The 21,252-nt window shown below is 46.9% G+C and overlaps 1 protein-coding gene across 1 annotated transcript in view; it reads left to right on the forward strand.

The window, feature by feature from the left end:
- Nucleotides 1-19,857, forward strand: part of esrrgb (estrogen-related receptor gamma b) — a 49,707-nt gene extending 29,850 nt beyond the window's left edge. The window contains exons 4-7 of the mRNA XM_056581029.1: nucleotides 957-1,067; nucleotides 2,391-2,552; nucleotides 9,716-9,985; nucleotides 14,942-19,857. Of these exons, the coding sequence (XP_056437004.1) occupies nucleotides 957-1,067; nucleotides 2,391-2,552; nucleotides 9,716-9,985; nucleotides 14,942-15,186 (788 nt within the window). The 3' untranslated portion in view covers nucleotides 15,187-19,857. The remainder of the gene's footprint in view (nucleotides 1-956; nucleotides 1,068-2,390; nucleotides 2,553-9,715; nucleotides 9,986-14,941) is intronic.
- The last annotated feature ends 1,395 nt before the right edge of the window (nucleotides 19,858-21,252 follow it).

The following is a 21,252-nucleotide window of genomic DNA, read 5'->3' on the forward strand; positions in this document are numbered from 1 at the left end:
CTAATTAAAATGACAGCCACATGTGTTCAAAGAGCAAGAAGTCTATTTACAAGCCATATTGATTACTCTAAGGTGTACAAATGGAGAGGCGCGTTTGGAGAGGCGCTCTCGATTTAGCTTCAATCTGCCAGGCATAAAATGATCTCAGTGTGTTTGCTGGGAAGAACGGGCTCCCTCCGGGCATTGTGGGTAATTAGGTTAGTGGATAGTCGGTGTCAGGAAATTGAAAGGCCGTACTAATCGGATTCTTTTGTTTCCTGGGGAATCAAACGAATTTGTGCGAGTCACTGGGAAATCTCGCAATGACTCCATTCTTGCCTGGCCGTGTAGAAATGTGTGTGCTCTCGTTGGGAGAGCACACGCGTAAAGAGGATCCGTTTTAAATGGCTCCCGGGATAATCCCCCTTGTTTGTGGAGGATCGGATACTCACCGGGCTCGCTGTGCACTTGTGGTTAACAGGATGATGCTGAGAAAGAGTTTCTCTTTCTCTCTGTGCTTCAAGGAATCTTTGCTTAAAGGATAAACCCATTAGTTCTGGCTATAGTGCGTGCCTTTTAATGAAACGAAGAGACAATCAAATGGCATCTTGCATATTGTATTTATTATGTTAGAGTTTTTTTTGTGATATAAATCTTGGAATATTAGGAAATTAAAGTTTTTCCCGTTGTGAGTAAATGTTTTGAATTATAACCACTATGAAATATTATGTGGTTGACCCATAACAGTCAAATTCAATGCTTTGTGTGTGTGCAATAAAATATTCTGCTCTCGAAGAAATAACCAGTGGGCAAAATAAAAATATAAAAACCTGCTGTTCAATTTATTTAAATTAAATTGATATATTAATATCTTAATATCTTTGATTCAGTTAAAACGTCAACAACGTCAGAGTAGCGTGTGATAGGCCGGTGGCTAACGAGAGCGGCTGTGCTGACGAGCTGCCCTGTGCCCTCAGGTGTGCGTCTGGACCGGGTGCGAGGCGGACGCCAGAAGTACAAACGGCGGCTGGACGCGGAGAGCGGCGCATACCTCGGCCTCACCATCCCCCCGCCCGCCAAGAAACCACGTGAGTGTCTCCGGGTTACAGCCTTGCGTTTTGCGTTCTATCTTTCTTATGGTCTTATCGTTCTTACGTTCTCACGTCCTTGTTCTTACGTTTTATCGTTCGTTCGTTCTTACATTATTACGTTTTTTACGATTTTTCGTAGCCTTCTTAAGTTCATACGTTCTTAGGTTTTTATCATTTCTGTTTTAACTCAAAACACCCGGAACACAAATCAATATTACATTCAACGTCTGACTCCCCTCTCCCCTCTTTCTGCCGCTTAATTGACATGCCTTTAAAGTTTTTAAACTTATTTATTTAAGTTTTTATATCGTTTTTATGTTTGCTTTGTTTTAAGTCTTAAATGTCAAATGTCTTTGAAAATTGGAAAACATTGTATAAATAAAATGTAGCATTAATTTGTAAAATGACTAGCGGTGTTAACACTTTGAGTGACTTACAGTGGATTATTTTCCTACATTATGGGGAGTGTAAGGGGGACAGGTTAGGCTGCGGACACTGAGGTTCGAACCCAGAACCTACGTGCCGGGAGTCATACAACCCCACTACTGCCAATAATAGCCATCGTCTTCATCATCGTTATTATTTATGATGCTCCAAACACGGCATCGGACGACGACGGCGAGCTTCCTGTGATGACATGTGATATGAAGCAGGCATGACGTGTCACGTGACACCGGCCGGTCGCTTATCGACCCCCCCCCGATCCGACACGCCGCCGGGCCAGTTCTACGCCCGCCACGGTTTCCGGTTCTAAGCGGTTTGAGTTGACTCTGTCCGTACAATTATGGTCTGTCTCACCGCATGCCTGCGAGCGACCGTCGCGCTGTCCTTTCAAGTGCCTCTCTCTGTGTTGTCATGGGATGCCATATTGAATCACACACAAGGGACATGCGATACGTGATATACCATAGATGTATAGATACTGTACGTGTGTGTGTGTGTGTGTGTGTGTGTGTGTGTGTGTGTGTGTGTGTGTGTGTGTGTGTGTGTGTGTGTGTGTGTGTGTGTGTGTGTGTGTGTGTGTGTGTGTGTGTGTGTGTGTGTGTGTGCAGGCATGGTATGCTGCTCATGGCTGTATTCTCCTAAGCATGCTCAATGCATTGCAATCTGGCTTGTGATCTCATTGGATCATTTGTAAATTCATTTTCGGTTAGGTTAGGTCAGTGTGTGTGTGTGTGTGTGTGTCTGTGTGTGTGTGTTTGTGTGTGCATCAACGTTTCTGTGTTTGTTACCACAACCCCTAACTTCTCTCTCTCTCTCTCTCTCTCTCTCTCTCTCTCCCTCCCTCCCTCCCTCCCTCCCTCCCTCCACCCCATCCAGTGACGAAGATCGTGTCCCACCTGCTGGTGGTGGAGCCAGAGAAGATCTACGCCATGCCGGACCCCACAATGCCAGACGGGGACATCAAGGCGCTGACCACCTTATGTGACCTGGCCGACCGCGAGCTGGTGGTCATCATCGGATGGGCCAAACACATCCCAGGTACGCGTGTCTGAACCCGCCCCCCCCCCCTCGTACGAGTTCCATCTCCAAATAGACCTCTGAAGAATAAGTCCCGCCTCCGAGGCTCCTGGTTCCATCGGTCAAATGTCTACGGGAAACAACGTGGGGTCTTTGAATGATCGTACATAACAAACTCTGTAGGTGGCGAAGAAGTGAAAGCTGCGTGATGTTTTCAACTACACACTTTTTCCTTCTAGATTCCGCTTAGGTTTTTGGATTGTCGGCGCCGTTAAAGTAGTAAACGATTATAAATGCTACTTTAACGGCACCGACAATACAAAACCCAAGTTGAATCTAGATGGAAAGAGTGTGTGGTTCAAAACGTGAGCAGCTTTTACTTCTTCGGTCTATGAGTTGTCCGAGTGTTGGGGGAGGGGAAGTCTTACGACGTTTAGCAGATGCTCTGCCAAAGTGATATAACAAGCGGAGAATATAGAAAATATGGAAAGACAAAACTAACCAAATTTAGGAGCGCTACTCAAAATCAGTGCAGTCAAAGACAAGAAAAACAAATCAAACTTTGCAACCGATGCCATGCTTTGAAATTGTGCAGATAATCAATGGGTATCAGAATTACATTTCTATCGATTATTAATCAATTTTAATGACAAAGTGAACTCATTTATAGTGTTATGGAAAAAATGAACTAAAATGTAAAATCACATTTGCAGAGACACCCTTTCTTAAATTATGACGCTAACAAACACAACGTAGATGGCCCCACCGAAGATTGACATTAATCATACACCTGATCCGATTTAGGTAAACTGCAGGCCACTAATCCTGGCTAATCATATTGGTAATGCATTTGTTTGTTGTTTTCTTTCTTGGATAAGACGGTTAAAAGTCGTTTTTTTATTTCAAAGCAATAATCCAAAAACGCATTTCTGCTTGATGTATACATGAATTAATATTAATAACACAATAATAATCAATAAAGTATAAGTTTGCATTGTATTACTTAATATAAATAAGTAAAATAATGATATTTATAAGGGTTATTTCAAAAGAAAACACAGTATAGGTAAGTGATAATAGAATGGATAACAAGTACTAAATATTAAAACTAGTGCTATGCTGTACTAATATACTATAACAGACACGCACACACACTATCTCTGTCTCTCTCTGTCTCTCTCTCTCTCCCTCTCTCTCTCTCTCTCTCTCTCGCTCTCTCGCTCTCTCGCTCTCTCTCTCGCTCTCTCTCTCTCTCTCTCTCTCTCTCTCTCTCTCTCTCTCTCTCTCCCTGCCACACACACGCGAACACACACACTGGATAATTAACATCTGCCACTAGTCTGTACCTCGGGGAGATCCGAGGCCCATATTCTAAAATCGAATCAATAAATAGCAGCCCCAACCTTTGATTTGACTGGGTGGGTGTGGGTCAGGGGGGGTGGGTGGTTGGGGGGGGTGGGGGAGGGGGGGGGGAGGAGTCTTGGGGGAGGTGGATTGAGGGTGGTGGTGGTCTCCGCCCCCTGTGTCAAAGTATTCCATTTCAATCCCGGAGTTAAAGAAGGCAATCCTCTTACTTACTTAAGGGGCACTACAGAGGGTCTGGGTGGGGGGGTTGATTTATGCAGCCCCCCCCCCCCCCTCCCCCCTCCCTGCGGACCGATCTCAAACACGAACTGTGATGCGCGCGGTGCCTTCATCTTCTCTCCTTTTGATATTGTTGACGTCGGGAGAAAAGAAAGAAAAAAAACAACAACTACGTCAATAAATAAATAAATGAAAAAAATACTTTCATCTTATTCCGGCAATTGCAGGCCCCAAAACGTTAAGCTAATTAACGTTAATTTAGCTCGTTTGAAGAGGGAATTTAAGAATTGAAGACATTTTTATATGTGATTTATGCACCGATACTACAAATGCTTTCTGTTTATCGGGATGCATTTGAGACAGCCTTGGTTTTTGAAGAACTCCACATTAGAGTTAACGCCCCAGCCTTCTGCACCCGGCGTAATCCTCTTCATCCCATTGGTTCCCACTCAGTCCCAGTGGAAACATTCCTCCTTCTGGGCACATCACAGCCCTCCGTGCTGCCAAGGGGGAAGCGCCCTTACCACTGATCTGTGGTCAGATTTCTCTCTTTGAGGTCACAGATGAAAGGCTCTGAGAGCTGACCTGGTCTGAGAGCTGGACCCAGAACTGGACTCGGATCTGGTCCAGAACTGGCCTCAGAGCTGGACTCAGAACTGGACTCAGACCTGGTCCAGAACTTGACTCAAACCTGGTCGCGGACCTGGTCTAAAACCCCAGTCCCAGACCCGGTCTCCCTCCTAGTCCCAGATCCAGTCCCAGATCCGGTCCCAGACCCGGTCTCAGACCTGGTCTCAGTCCTGCTCCCACAACCGGCCCCGGACCTGTCTCCAGACCTGCGTCCTGGGGCTTACCTCACCTGAGTGCAGAGCCCCAGAGGAGGTTCAGCAGCGTCGATAGTCTGATTAGCAGATTAGGCGGCGGTGCCCCGGGAGGCCGGTGGAGGTGCTGCCTCAGCACTACCAGGTTTACCCCGGAAAGAGGCTTAAAAAGGGACAGGCAGGACCTGGCTGACCCACATGGCCGTGTCCCCTTCCTGACCCCCGCACTCTGGTGAAACATGTTTAAAAGATCTCCAGGTGGGGGATGTATCTGTATCTGGCAAGCAGAACATGCATAATACAGAATCTATAGCTACATTCAGGGCGTTTAGCAGAAGCTTTTATGCAAAGCGACTTACAATAAATGCGTTTGTCAGAAGAAAGAGAAACAACAATAAATCGCTGTCTGTACAGTAAGGATGTTCATAGAACCAAGTGCCAAGCATTAATAATTGTTAGGTTGACCCATTCCTCGTATACAACAAAGATAGCTAGGGTAAGACGCTACACGATGCTAAGTACTATTTTTACGTGTAAGGACATACAACATACGATAAGTGCGTGCATTAAGTGCGCACTTCATAAACATCTTTCCAAGGTGTTGATGGTAAAAAAAAATAATAATAATTGGTATCGTCAAATAATCCCAAACGTCATCGCGGGCGACCGGTGATCTTCAACACGCCGAGGAGACGGAAGAAAAAAGATCGGAGAGAACCCCAGACCTGACAAGTGGAGCACAGAGACATGAGGAAGGGGGCAAGCGGCACTCTGGGGACACTTTACCCCGGGCCGGCGGGTCAGGGTGTCACAGAGAAACGATTAAGACAAAAGGGGTCCCCCCCCCCCCCACGCCCCCCCATACTCCCACCATTACACTCAGCCCACCGCGCAAATGGCCTTGACGATGAGGTAATAGGAGTGCTTAACGCCCATCGCTCCATTAACGCCCGGGTCCTTCCCCGACGTCCCGTAGGCCCCCAGAAATATGCCCGCCAGAAATATGTAATTATTTGGGGATTTTGTTTCATTGGAGCTGAGGGGGGAATATTAGCCTGATATTTGCGCTATTAAATGTGTTTGCCACACACACACTGCAACTGAAATGATCTGCCGTTCATTCGATTGTTTCTAGACAGAGACTTTCTACCAGACAGACACATGCACACACATACACACACAGACATACACACAAACACACGCATCCCTAACAAATAATCAAACAGCCATAATCTAGGCCACAACTTCTACACATCAACATTTTCACACTAGGCTACAGCAGTCAATGCCATCTCTCTCTCTCTCTCTCTCTCTCTCTCTCTCTCTCTCTCTCTCTCTCTCTCTCTTTCTCTTTCTCTTTCTCTCTCTCTCTCTCTCTCTCTCTCTCTCTCTCTCTATCTATCTCTCTCTCTCTCTCTCTCTGTCCCTCTGTCCCTCTGTCTCTCTCTCACTCTCTCCTTCTCTCCCTCTCTCTCATTCTCTCTCTTTCATGCTGTCTCTCTCTCTCTCTCTCTGTCTGTCTGTCTGTCTGTCTGTCTGTCTGTCTGTCTGTCTGTCTGTCTGTCTGTCTGTGTGTGTGTGTCTCTCTCTCTCTCTCTCTCTCTCTCTCTCTCTCTCTCTCTGACTCTGACTCTACCCCTGTAGGCCCCGCTAGTCTCATCATTACCTCTGTCTTTTTATTAGGCCTATTAGGGCTCTTAGGGGGCCCTAATGGACACTAAATGAACGGAGAGTGAACTGCTCTCGGTAGTAGATCTCACTCTCGCGGCCGCTTCAGGCCTCAGCGCCTCACTCACTCACTCCATCGTCACCCAATAAGGGAATGTGGAATATGTGTGTTAATGCTCAGTGTATGAATACCTGCGGTGACGTCATGGTAATTGTATGTAAGTGTATTGGGTTTTGTTTTTTTTAAAACACACCCACACATGTATTGAGGTTTTTTTGTCGTACAGAAGAAAATACATTTCCTCTTTCACTGTCAAAGTTGAGTGGAGTTACATAGCCTACATCGTAGCATGTCTTTCTAATTGTAATCGCCTTGAGAGAAAGCCTTATAGAACAGGCTAGCTTCTCAATATTTGTACCTTGGTGGAGTGAAATGATAATATATTGTCACAAAACAATAAAAGGGATATAGGACATATATAAATGTTTGTTATACACAAGGTTCAGTATTAAGATAAAAAATATTTTAAGAGAATAAGAGGGAAAAAGCCTCGCAAATTGAATGGTATTAATGAATAATTTATGTAAATCAAATAATCAGATTACATAAATAATAGTTATGTGATACAATTAGCTCAATCGCGACGAATTTGATCATTCTCAGAGTGCGTTGAAATGATAGTCGTAATAATAGTCGTGGTTGTGACTTCACTCAAACCACGGTTTAGACGTAGGGGTTGATCACTGAATGACCGACAATTCATAAACTCTCAACTCGGCGGTTTCCCCTCAATCTTCCGAGTTCCTCCTGTTTCCACCAGACCTAAGCAGCAGGACCTCTGTCTGCCTGTCTGTACACCGCAGTCCCCGCGCTCCTGTCGTGTCCCCCCCCCTGAGCCCCCCGTCCCGGCCGGCCAGGCCGTGTGCGTACCGGATGTCCTCCATCAACTGTCTGTTTGTCAGATCAGACGCTCCACATCGATTCCCCCCTTTCGCATTCGGGGGACTGATTACAATCTGCTAATCAATGACACGACCAGCACTCTTTTCTCTCGCTCTCTCCCTCTCTCTCGCTCTCTCTCTCTCTCTCTCTCTCTCTCTCTCTCTCTCTAGCTCTCTCCCTCTCTCTCTCTCTCTCTCTCTCTCTCTCTTTCTCGCTCTCTCCCTCTCTCTCTCTCTCTCTCTCTCTGTCTCTGTCTCCTGTTATGTGTCTCTGTGTCTCTGTCTCTCTCTCTCTCTCTCTCTCTCTCTCTCTCTCTCTCTCTCTCTGTCTCTCTCTCTCTCTCTGTCTCTGTCTCTCTCTGTCTCTGTCTCTTTCTCTGTCTCTCTCTCGCTCTCTCTATCTGTCTCTCTCTCGCTCTCTCTCTCTTTCTCTCTCGCTTTCTCCCCCTCTCACTCTGTCTCCCTCTCTCCCTCTCTCCCATGTGCTCGCAAGAACGCTTGGCAGACCCCCCCCCCCCCCCCCCCCCCCTTCTGTTAAAGTCAACCAGGTGGTGGTGATGCACCCTCCACCCTGCCAGACCCCCATCAGGCCCAGTGAGCTTAGCTTCTCCCAGCAGGAGTGGGGGTGGTGATAGGGGTGGTGATAGGGGTGGCTGGTGTGGGTGGGGGGTTGATGGTGCTGCTGCTGGTGGTGGTCAATAACCTCGAGTCACCTTTCTATTCACGGTGGAGAGGTGAAAAAGGGTATTGTGGTAGCTTTAAGTTCTTTCAGCAGTGCTGTCTGTTTGATGTGTGTGTGCGTGTGTGTGTGTGTGTGTGTGTGTGTGTGTGTGTGTGTGTGTGTGTGTGTGTGTGTGTGTGTGTGTGTGTGTGTGTGTGTGTGTGTGTGTGTGTGTGTGTGTGTGTGTGTGTGTGTGTGAATGGATGGGTCAGCCCGTCACAGCGATGGGAACGGGCATTGTTCTGGTGTTCAGCGGGTTGATGAAGGAACACAGGAGGCAACAGGCAAACAGGCATGTCCCTGGTTCAACGCAGGATCGCTACCCCTTCCATGAACAGTCTCCTCATTTAGCATTACCCCACAAATGTTACCCTTTTGACAGGGGTGCTATTACACCTTAACGTCCACCCAAAAATTCTGGAAATATCATTTATTTTTAGCTCCTGTTTTTGTTGTTTTGCCCACGAGGTTAAATCCAACCGGGTTGACAGAACTCTTCCCGACTCAAAGCTCCACTCAGACCGTGTACGCCAAGGGGGGCATTGGCGACAGTCGAGAGTTAAAGTAGCCCACCGGAGTCATGTTTCAAAGGCCTTAACGCTGTTGATTTATACCACCCCCCCCCCCCCCTACCGACACCACCACCACCACCACCACCCGTCTTAAGCCCTGGCGTACAGCAGTCGGTCTCTTTCATCTGGGGCTTTCTGGGCGGTGGGGGGGTGGGGGGGGTGGGCACGGAAATATACCGTTCACACTTAGGCGGTCAGAAGGACGTCTTTTTAAAGGCGCCCACGTGCGGCCAGATTGGTGTCTTTGTCACGCGCTGGTAGGAAACATTGTATCCCTCCTTCTGCGTAGAGTACATGGCTGGGTTCAGTAGCTGCTGTCGAAGAAATACTGTACGACAAAAGGAAAAGATTGAATTACTTTTAGATCCTGAGTTGTTTCTGTGGCCATGCCGGTAATACCGGCTGCTCCACACAGTCACTGATGATAGTGATGCGTTTGCTTCTTCGATCAAAAGTACAGTCCAGAAAAGTCCAGTAAAGTCCACAAAAAAGTGAACAAAAACAAAGCTCAAAGATTTGAAATCATAAAATATTGAGCTGTATTTATTTGTGGTGTTTTTATTTGTACCGTCCATCTCTTAAGGGAGAGGGTTCATGTCTTAGGGGAAAGGGTTTGAATGTGCGAGTTTTAGATTCCTTCCAAAACTAAACTCTGAGAATAGTATGTATTTATCTACACCTGCATCAACCCTCATCAGCGTGATATGTGATATGTTGTTTATTTCTATGTTTTTCATGCACTGTCTATGTATGTGTTCTTTTATATGCCTTTTTGCACCATGTACGGCACTTTGGCCAGTGAAAACAGTTTTTAAATGTGCCTTATAAATACATTTTGCTTACTTACTACTTACTCTCTCCGGTCTCCACCATCAGGTTTCTCCACGCTGTCCTTGGCAGACCAGATGAGTCTACTGCAGAGCGCGTGGATGGAGATCCTGGTGCTGAGCATCGTGTTCCGCTCGCTGCCCTGCGAGGAGGAGATGGTGTACGCCGAGGACTACACCGTGGACGAGGACCAGGCCCGGGTCTCCGGCCTGCTGGACCTCCACGTGGCCATCCTCCCCCTGGTGCGGCGCTTCAAGAAGCTGCGCATGGAGAAGGAGGAGTTCGTCACGCTCAAGGCCATCGCCCTCGCCAACTCAGGTAGGACCGCCGTCGTTGTTAGGGAGAGCCAGGGTGTGTGTGTGTGTCTGAGAATGTGTCCGCTCCTTGGTTGATTGATTGATTGATTGATTGATTGATTGAAAACTTCATCTCTTAGTGCATGCACTAAGAGATGTAACACACGGCGGACAGGAAGTAACAGTTGAAAGTGTGAATATGTTCTCAACCTCTGATTTTGTATACAGTTTTATTTAGGTAAAAAGATATATATATATATATCTCTAAAAAAAATTCCTTGATGACCTCATAGCTGGCTACGGGCATGTGCAGGCCCATCATGGTCAAACACTGAAACACAGACTCTGATATCAATATTGAAATAATGAACTGTGAATGAACGCTAAATTGCCCTCCAAAAACCCAGGTTAACGTCATTACATTACATCACCGATTATGAACGCATGTGGACGCACAGGTGTAGTCGGACGCTCACAAACTCTATGATTTCTATCCCCGCGCCCGGAGGTCTTCAAACAGTTGATTTAGACGGACGGCCGCTAAATGAGGTGGATACGTCGACACCTGACACCTCGATACTTGTACCAGTGTTCCACACGCTTTGAACCAAATCCCTTTGATTTGGACTGAGGGGGGTAAAGTCACCCTGAGGGCTACGGGAACAGGACATCTTGTCTGCTTTATCTGAAGGGGAGATCGTGAAAGTCAGCATCATCAGAATTTAGCCAATCAAAGAAATAACAACGACAACGACAACAACTACAAAAAATGTCTGCTGGCGGTCTATCTCTTGAGCCAATCGTTGATAAGAGGGGACAAGTGGGTCAGGAACACAAGCTTTTTAATTAAATACCCTCCCATGAGTGTGTGTGTTTTTGTACGTGACTGTCTGTGTGTCTGGGTGTGTATATGCTGGTGTACCTAAATTGGAATTGGTGTGTGTGTGTGTGTGTGTGTGTGTGTGTGTGTGTGTGTGTGTGTGTGTGTGTGTGTGTGTGTGTGTGTGTGTGTGTGTGTGTGTGTGTGTGTGTGTGTGTGTGTGTGTTTGCCAGTGTATGCGATTGTCTCCTTGTATGCGTATGTGTGTGTGTGTGTGTGTGTGTGTGTTTGTCTATTCCTGTGTTTGTGTGACTATATATTCCGGTATATCGATATACCTTTGTGTGTATATGTGTGTATCCCACTGCGTACGTGTGTATATGTGTGTATCCCATGTGTGTGTGCGCGTATGCCTGTGTGCATGTATGTGTGTGTGTGTGTGTGTGTGTGCATGCGTGACTACCTGTCTGTGTGTGTGTGTCTGTGTTTGTCAGTGCCTATGCCTGTGTGCATGCGTGTCCATCTGTGCGTGTGTATGTGTGTGTGCGTGTTAGTTTGTGTGAGTGTGTGCGTGCCCATCTGTGTGTGTGTGTGTGTGTGTGCGTGTGTGTGTTAGTTTGTGTGAGTCTGTGTGTGCCCATCTGTGTGTGTGTGTGTGTGTGTGTGCATCTCCATCTGTGTGCGTGTGTGTGTGAGTGTCCATCTGTGTGCGTGTGTGTGTGAGTGTCCATCTGTGTGCGTGTGTGTGTGTGCATGTCCATCGGTGTGTGTGCGTGCCCGTCTGTGTGTGCGTGTCTCCTTGCGCTCTCATTCCCTCCATCTCGCTGCCCAGGAGCTGCCAGTAGCCTGGCCCTGCGCAGCCCAGTGAGGGGAGATATATTTAGCATTTCATTAGGAAAACAGGGCCTGTCAATAAAATGTGTTAAGTGGAGTGAAATGAGCGCCGGGCAGCGGCGGGACTCGTTTGTTCCGATGTGAAGATGCGGCGACCGTATCGACAGTTTTCTTTTCATGATGGGGTCCCCCCCCCAACCCCCCTACCCCCCTACCCCTACTCCCCCTCACTAATCAATGGCTGTTAGGGCTCTTTTCTCCTGCCTGACTGAAAGGAGAAAAACAAAATGCTGAGCCCGGGTTTATTTGGCTTGTTTTGGTTGGTCTTCAGATGACCGAGTCTCAGGGGACAGGAGCAGCGCAGGGGTTGGGTGGACGGGTGAACGAGACGGGGGAGATGGGGGAGAGAGGAGGGGGAGACATGTGAGAGACGTGAGAGAGATGGGGGAGACTGGTGGGAGAGAGGTGGGTGGGGAGGTTGGGCGATGGGGAGAGAGGTAGGGGATGTGGGGGAGAGATGGGGGAGACGGAGAGAAGAGGGGAGACATGTGAGAGCGGTGGGGAGACATGTGACGGAGATGGGGGAGACATGTAAGAGAGAGGGGGGAGATGGGTGAGAGAGGTGGGTGAGACATGAGCGAGAGGGGAGACGTAAGAGAGATGGGGGAGACGGGTGAGAGACTTAAGAGAGATGGGGGGAGACAGGTGAGAGAGAAGAGGGGAGACATGTGAGAGAGACGGGGGAGAGATGAGGGGGAGACGGGTGAGAGAGGTGGGGAGGCCATGGTGGAGCTTACGCGGCTCGTTTGAACACCGACGGTGGCGGCTGTGGTGGTGGCAGGGATTCTCTGTGTGTGTGTGTGTGTGTGTGTGTGTGTGTGTGTGTGTGTGTGTGTGTGTGTGTGTGTGTGTGTGTGTGTGTGTGTGTGTGTGTGTGTGTGTGTGTGTGTGTGTGTGTGTTGGGACAGGGGGGGTATCCAGAGCAACAGCTGTGGATATTCATGGCCATTGATTTAGTAATTAGCAGAGTATTGACGAGGCGGTCGCGGGGCGGCTGACGGATTACGGGGAAATTGTTTCTTCAAAGTTACTTCAGCATTCCGCCCCTCACCTCCTCTCCAAGAGACACACACACACACTCAAACGCACACACACACACACACCAGACAACTGGTGACACACACACCTACGCTCAGACACACACGCACACACACAGCAGACAACTGGCAAGACACACACCTAAATACACACACACACACACACCAGACAACTGGTGAGACACACGCACACACCTATACACACACACACACAGACAAACGTAGCTGTGTGTGTGTGTGTGTGTGTGTGTGTGTGTGTGTGTGTGTGTGTGTGTGTGTGTGTGTGTGTGTGTGTGTGTGTGTGTGTGTGTGTGTGTGTGTGTGTGTGTGCGCCTGCCTGCCTGCCTGCCTGCCTGCGTGCGTGCGTGCAATGTGTATTTCTGCTTGTACGTGTGTGCGCACATTTATGCGCGTGTGTTTGTGTGTGTGTGTGTGTGTGTGTGTGAACATGTGTATACTGTGCGCATTTATGAGTGCGTGTGTGTGTCTGTGTACTGTGCACACAGACACACACCCACACACTGAGCCAAGCGGGGACCGGATCAGAATTAACATGGAGGCTTCAGATGAAGACTGCTCTAACACATGTGCGGTCCACATAGCCTACTTAATTTCCCAAGATAGAAACGCAATTTACACAGAAGGAGACTGGTAAAAGAGACTTAATCAGTCAGTTAGGAACATAATTAGCCTTGTACTTTCCCTTTTTTCTGCCTCATTTGCCCGTTGCTTCACTACTGTTCACTCCTCTGCTCGACAACTTTTGCCAGCCAAAATTGATTTAAATCAGCCCCCAAACTCAAGTTGACGACGTCTTGGTTGAGGGCTTTTTTTGTCGTAAAAGCGCCCTTGTGCGTTTTTCTCTGAGTCAAACGTGTGGTGTTAAAAAAGATCACCCGTTTTTTTTATCCTTTTCGGATAAACTGTGTGTTTCTGCGATTGCTTTACGTTGAGATGAAACCTTTAGCCGTTACTGTCCATCTGTTTATCGGCAACAAAACCGCCGTCAAAAACAGAAACCGAACTCAACCGAATTGTTGTTTACCTGTCCGGGAGTCGCCATGCTCTCCGTCCTTCAGAGATGGCAAACAGATCCCATTCCCACCTTTTTTGTCCCCTTCTCCCCCGAAAAACCCGTAGACTTACACATAGAGAGCAGGTTTTTTAATAAGTCTCAACTGGTTTTATTTCAGAGCCTATACATAAGGGGGCCAACTGCTCTTTCTTATGGAAATGAAGGCCAGCTGCCACCGCGCTCAGCCTAACCATACCCTGGTAATGCAGCCATCTGAATTCATTAGCAGGAGGGTTGCGTGGTCGGGGACTCTGAAAGAAATGAATCTTCCCCACAATATATTTATACAGCAGCCCCTCCACTTCGTCTCTCCTCCTCTCTCCCCTCTCCTCCTTCATCTCCCCGGAGACTCGGCCATGCATAGGAATTTATTTAAGGACAGTCATTAACCACTCGCAAGAGTGAGGGGGTAAATAAAACCCTCTCTCCAAAATTGGATGGTGGAGGCTGGGTGGAGGGTTTCCGGGTAGTTTGGTATCAGAGGATGGGCGCTATCGGAGGGGAGTCGGTTCGTAGCTACAACATGTGGGTCTGGTGGTGTGTTTTGTTAATAAAGGATGGCTGGATGGATGAGGTAGGATGTTTGACAGAAAGGTACTGGGTTTCGATCGCGAATGCTTTGCGTGACATACACCTCGTTCCTCCTGGGAAACACATTGGGTGTGTCTTAATTCACTGTAAGTTGCTTTTGGACAAAGTGCTATTTGAGTGTCTCTATGCCATGAAATATTAACAAAGGTGTACTATTCATAATCCTGACATGGGGTACCAATATTATTGGTACTATTTATGATTTACTTCTGGAGTCATTGTTTCATTTCTAAACATATTTGACAGATAATGCAATTGTCTGTCTGATGTCGTGATACTTTGTTGACACTAGTCTTCAGTGTGTATAACCTTAGCAATCTCCTGGCAATAAGATGTGACATTTTTCACAATCATTCCAGATAACTTAAAGTCAGTGTGCCTTGAAGTTCTGGTTGGGCGGGGGGGGGATCCCTCATGGGGTCCCTCACGGAGCCCTTCAACAGGCCCCCTCCGTCCTTGCAAAAAGGCCAGGAAGCACATGTTGAAAGGACTCGAATCCCAAACGCCCTCGTTAACCTCTCCCTCCCGTTCCTCCCCTCCCTCCCCCCTGCCCCCCTGCAGACTCCATGCACATAGAGGACATCGAGGCGGTGCAGAGGCTGCAGGACTCCCTGCACGAGGCACTGCAGGACTACGAGGGCTCCCAGCACGCCGAGGACCCTCGGCGGGCCGGCAAGCTGCTCATGACCCTGCCCCTGCTGAGGCAGACGGCCTCCAAGGCCGTGCAGCACTTCTACAGCATCAAGATGCAGGGCAAGGTGCCCATGCACAAACTCTTCCTGGAGATGCTGGAGGCCAAGGCCTGACCGGCCGCTCGGTGTGGGGGCGGGGGGTGACGTGGTCGACGCTGACGACCACCACGACCACCATGACGACGACGTGAAGGCGTGCGTGCGTGTGTGTGTGTGTGTGTGTGTGTGTGTGTGTGTGAGTGTGTGTGTGTGGGGGGGGGGGAAGAGGGCGCGCATCACCCAGACGTAGGAGGTAAACACAGGAGGCCCGCTTAAAAAATAACAAAAATGGTGGTGTGCCAAATGAAAATAAATGGACAAAGGACGAGACTTGGACTACCGTCACTGGTCAACGAACACAGGGAAGGAAGGACACACCACGGGTGGATTTTGGCGGGAATGGTGTATATTGATCCGACTGATTTCGGGTTATACAATAATGTATATAATGACGCCGTGTACAGAAAAATAAGCTATCGCGGTCTTGTTATAACCAGAGGCCCAGCGCTCTATATCAGCCAACGCTTCTGTCAACCCTGCATTTCTTAACTGACGTTCACCTCGGTGGGGTTTGGAGGAAGGAACGGTGAAGGAGATGTCATCCTGTACTACTGTGTGGCTCCGCAGCCATGTATGTATTTTCCTTTTTTCTTCCACATTTTCTAACCAGTTACTCAAAGCAATACGTCCCCACTTGTTCTCCATATAATATGTGTACTGTATACTGTGTGACATTGCACTGGGAGGTGGAGGATTTGTTTGGAAAAGGTTCCACTATTTAACTCAAAAGGAAAAAACATGGCCGCCAAAAGTGTGTGAGTGTGTGTGAGTGTGTGTGAGTGTGTGTGAGTGCTTGTGAGCGTGTGCGTGTGTGCGATTGGCAGAAATCCCGTAACTTATTTAACTTGTACCGGTGTCATCAACTCACCCGTTTTAGAGGACTTGGGAGCTCTTGGTTTGGACGGCGTTGGTCAGTTTGCCGGTGGGTGGCCATTGCTTACTCAGTGTTTAGACTGGGGAAACTGGTCTTTAGTCCTCGGCAATAATGGACATTGTATTAGAAGTTCTGTTTTGGTGTTGTATGTTAGTGATTATCTCTTATGGAAACTAAGATGCAAGACCCCCTCTCCCCAAAAAAAGTCAATAATCCACCAAGCACACACACACACACACACAAACACACACACATACAACAACACACACACAGATACACACACAAACGCACACACACGCACACACACACACACAAAACACCATCCTATCTCTCTCTATGTTATAAATGTTTAATAGGTTTAGAGTTTTGTGGTTTGTGTCTGACACATCGAAGCTTTCGTCCAGGTTACTTTGTCTTTTCTTTCCAGTATTATCCTTAGTTTACATATAAACTCTACAGTGTGGACATTTTTAATAATATTAATAATATAAAAGCTATTTTTGCTCTAATACAGAATAAAAATGTCACTTTGCGTGGACGTGGAGTTTTGTCAAGATCTGGAAAGGAAAAACAATCTGGTCGCGTTCTGATGATAAAGACATGGCACTATATTTATTTTTTATTTATTTAAATAATTTATTCTGACCGTATTTCCCAGACTATACCAGGGTAAAAAAAATTGCCAAAAAAATGATAGCTGAAAGCCATTATATGTGTGTTTACCTGCAGTTCTAAAAGGACTGAGGAATGGAATCAGAATCAAGCTTTTTAGTCGGAGCATGAGCCTTCTGTCTCAGGCATCCATGTTGGGAGTCATGGCAACGACGATACAGGGCGTGTCTTCCCCACGAGGGTCAAAGCATGCTTACGACACAAACCCAAGTCATTGATGAAACGTTTTGCCAAGTCTTTCAGTGTTTTCCATTTCCTCATGTAACTTTTTTGGGGGGGATTTGAGATTAAACTGTAGTCCGTTTTTTTGTATGATTTTGAAATTTGATTGAATAGAGACTTCGTTTTATTCCATTGTAATTAATGGTGCTAATAATTCAAAGGGCACTTTATGGACTTTTCTGGATTAAACTGGCCAACAGACTCTTCAAACTATAAATGTTATTCAAGATTTTCAAGTAGAATGTTAGGACTAATCGCTATGCATTTGTAAAACGAAATATACAAATAAAGCAGTCAAATGATTACGATTAAATGAATAATATTATATATTCTCCATAAATTAATCAGCTCGTCACAAAGCGATCGGGAAAATATATATTCTCTCCTTTAAGCACTTTAAATTGGTAGTTACTTTTAAAGGCTAAATGATCTCCTTTACATTGCAAAGGCTTTTGCAAACATAATAAAATCAATGTAATATCTCTCATTTAGAGATTAAAACCCATCCCTCCCCAAACGCCACCTCCTTTTAATAGACCCCCCCATACGATCAGACCTGAGCTGAACATTGTATTACCATGCATAGATAATTATAATCTACAATTAATATAGTGGAAAAAAACTACAGCTCCCCTGGTGCTCATCTCCGGGGACACACCAAGCCGTCCAGAAGGTGCGGCAGAGTTGAACCAAAGCAGCTTCAGCTTCAGAGTATACAGGGTGTCCTTAAAAGCAGTCAACCTAATTACCCACATTGTATTTTTATTTAAACCTTGCTTGTATCGTATCGACTCCACACACTCCGGTTGGAGGGGAATGCCGGTGAAGGCAAATTAATTTAACGCGGATGGCTGCCCGTTATGTTTTCTTGATGTTCAATCAATATTCGCATTGATTCGATCGTCGAGGCCATCTGCCTCCTTCTTAACTCTATCTCCGTTAAAAACACACTCACCGTGTTGAGGCCTGGCCTATATTCTCCAGGCCATGCCCTGTGTGGTGTAACTGCCACGACTTGGTTCTGTTTTGCAGCCACACACCACGACACCTCAGTCTGCACTCACGATGGAGGGCAAAACGCCTTCCATCCGTTTTTGTTTTTTAAGCTGAGCCGTACGGTCTTGGGGCGTGTCCCCTCACCGTGGTGATATTCAACACGCCCGTACTAGGACTGCACTTCCTGTCCGATCGGTTACACACACTCTGGTTCGCTTTGGTCCTCCCCCCCCCCGACGTCCCCATCGTGAAGATTAATACAGGGAAAATAAAGGGAAGCCATTAATTTATTTTAAGCGGGCTGAAAACGGTTCTACTACATCCAATTAATTCTAATTGTCTCTGATGCTGAAATTCTCAATAGAAATGGAGCAATTAAAACCCTGCATTGGCTCCACCTTGGGGAAAAGCAGAGACATTTTGGTTCAGTTTCACTGCAGGGTGGGTTTGTTTAAATCCGGGAGAGGGGCGATTTCCACGGGTGTCTGTGACAGTTTCATAACACGATGATCACTCGGCTATGCAAGGCAAATATGGCCACCTCTGTGTTCGTTTTTCCTGTCTGTTTGACTTGTCTTATCGACCTTTAGTTGCACTTTGTCTGTCTGTCTGTCTGTCTGTCTGTACCGTGTGGCCATACACAGCTAACCGCTGCTAATGTGTTGTGTTTGTCTCACGTACCACGTAGCATATGCTGTCGACGAGTATAATTGTAAATACTGGATTTTTATTTTGCTTTATGTGATTACTTTTCGATTGATTTCATGGGCATTTATTAAGTTTTGACTTGTTTACTTTTGCATTAGCAAAAACTGAAATATAGGACCCCCCCCCTCCCTTGAACAGCCCTACACCACAACATCTTCTTGATTAAAAAGTAATTGAACGTGTGACTGACTGAGTCAGTTATTTTTTACTTTTTATTGAATGTGGGTTGTCATATTGTTTTATTTATTTATTTTGTTTATCTGATACATATTTTTGTCTGCTGGAACATATGCTATGTATTATCATCGATTGACGTGATGTACAGGAAACCGTAGAAAAAAACTAAAGCAAAAAAATTAAAAGTGGTGTAGAAAGAACCAATACCTCAATTCATATTTTGAAAATTACGCTTGGTCTGAAAGCAGGCTAGGTGGTGGTGCGGGTGGTGAAGAGGGGGGTGGGGTGTTCCCACGGGAACTAGTGGCACAGAAATAAAGTGACATCACTGACTGGGTATTAAAAAAAAAAAAAAAAAGGAAGGAAACTAAAGGGAAAAAAAAATGTAGATGAACCTCTCGCAATTGGCGGACTCATTCCTCAGAGGGAAGAGCTGCTCATTCGCTGTTCCATTTGTGGACTTATCTCATCTCGCCGGTCTCTCCGAGATGACGAGATTTACATAAAACACGGCGGAGCCACCTCGGCCACTGTGGTCCGCGGTGTATATACTGCGGGTGTATACTGCGGGTGTATACTAGGGGTGTATACTGTAGGAGACACTATAGGATGAGCCGGCTCGCGGTACGGCGAGCCACGCAACGTCTGATTACCCTGGAGAGTTGCTCCGCTCAACAGCAATACGTTATCGGTTGTGATATATGAATCAAGTTAAAAGCAAGCTTTGTTTCATTTTAATTATGAACTTGCCCCCTTTTGCTCGGCGACCGAACGGGCCTGGGTTACTATGCACACACATTCACTTACAGTCCGACGCGACGAATACGACTAAGTCCTATGTGAATAGGTTGGAACTGAAAGTAAAAGTGGAAGCGAAGCCATGACTGGCTTTCCTTGGACAGTGTCAAGTGGCATCTCCTTGTGTTTTGTTTGTTGTGCTAATATGCCTCTGTACTCGTGTAAATATATGCTTTTTTTCTCTGAGTGAGTCAGATCTAACAGTGAATGTACATTGATAATAAAATCACAAGGTTTATGTAATCCTACTGCAATTTATTTGTTTTTTGAGGTGGGATGAGAGGGGGTATTTCAAGGGTAAAAACAATCTGTTTTATGATTGTATAACCTGAGCTGATGCAACACAATGCAAGATTATTGCTATCGTTGTATTGCTTATAGAGGTCCTTTGATTATTATCTAGTTGGATACTTGGAAATACCACAGTGAACCTCTGATGGCCTCTGGTCTCTGGGTGGGCAGAAGTCCAACACTGGTATGTGTGTGTGTGTGTGTGTGTGTGTGTGTGTCTGTGTGTACGCACGTGTGAACCCATGAGGATGCAGAGCAGGGTCCCTAAACATGTATTTGTGCCATCAGTTGTGTGTGTGTGTGTGTGTGTGTGTGTTTGCACATGCATGTGTGCTTGCTTATGTGTGTGTGTTAGAGTACATCCATGCCCACAAGGATTCATGTTGTCTGTGCATGTGTGTTGTGCTTGTGCCAGTACAATGCATGCCTGTTTGTGTGTGTGTGTGTGAGTGTGTGTAGGTGTATGTATGAATGTGTGTTTGTGTTTAGGCCTTTGTTTGTGTGTGTGTTTGTGTGTGTATGCATGCGTGTGTGTGTGTGTGTGTGTGTGTGTGTGTGTGTGTGTGTGTGTGTGTGTGTGTGTGTGTGTGTGTGTGTGTGTGGGTGTGTATATGTCTCCATGCCTGTGTGTGTGTGTGTGTGTGTGTGTGTGTGTGTGTGTGTGTGTGTGTGTGTGTGTGTGTGTGTGTGTGTGTGTGTGTGTGTGTGTGTGGATGCCTATGTGTGTGTGCATGATGAGCCCATGCCATATCACTGTATACCCCATCCACCGTGTCTGTATCTCCTCCAGCAGCCCAGTGCCTTGGGGGTGTAACGGCATCCCTGTGCCCCCCCCCCCCCCCCACCCCCCACACCCGCCACCCCCCTCCACCCCCCAGGACGTCAGCTGGCGAGCTGTCTGCGCCGCGTCCTGTGTGACCTTGCGTTGGCGGGAGCACAGGTTGAATGCACATCACACACACACACACACACACACACACACACACACACACACACACACACACACACACACACACACACACACACACACACACACAGAATCACACACTTCCCTCTCCTTTGTGGTGCAATCCTGTGGAAGTCATTTCATTTAGGACGGACTGCCGCTGAACATTGGGGGGATGGTGTGGGTTGGGGAGGGGAGAACGGGGGAGATCGGGGGTCTGTGTTTAATAAGCGTGCCGCACCCCCCCCTCCCCGCTCCCTCTGTCCCCTCCCCCAAACTAAATCTAACGCGATGCCCGGTAAAGGAATCTTCTTCAATTAAATTAAAAAACCTGAAAACAAGACATTCGGCCTTGTTTCTTTGACCAGGCTGGATTCCACTCTGCAGTTGCTGTTGT

Source organism: Gadus chalcogrammus, chromosome 21 (assembly GCF_026213295.1).
Source record: "Gadus chalcogrammus isolate NIFS_2021 chromosome 21, NIFS_Gcha_1.0, whole genome shotgun sequence".
Lineage (NCBI taxonomy): Eukaryota > Metazoa > Chordata > Actinopteri > Gadiformes > Gadidae > Gadus > Gadus chalcogrammus.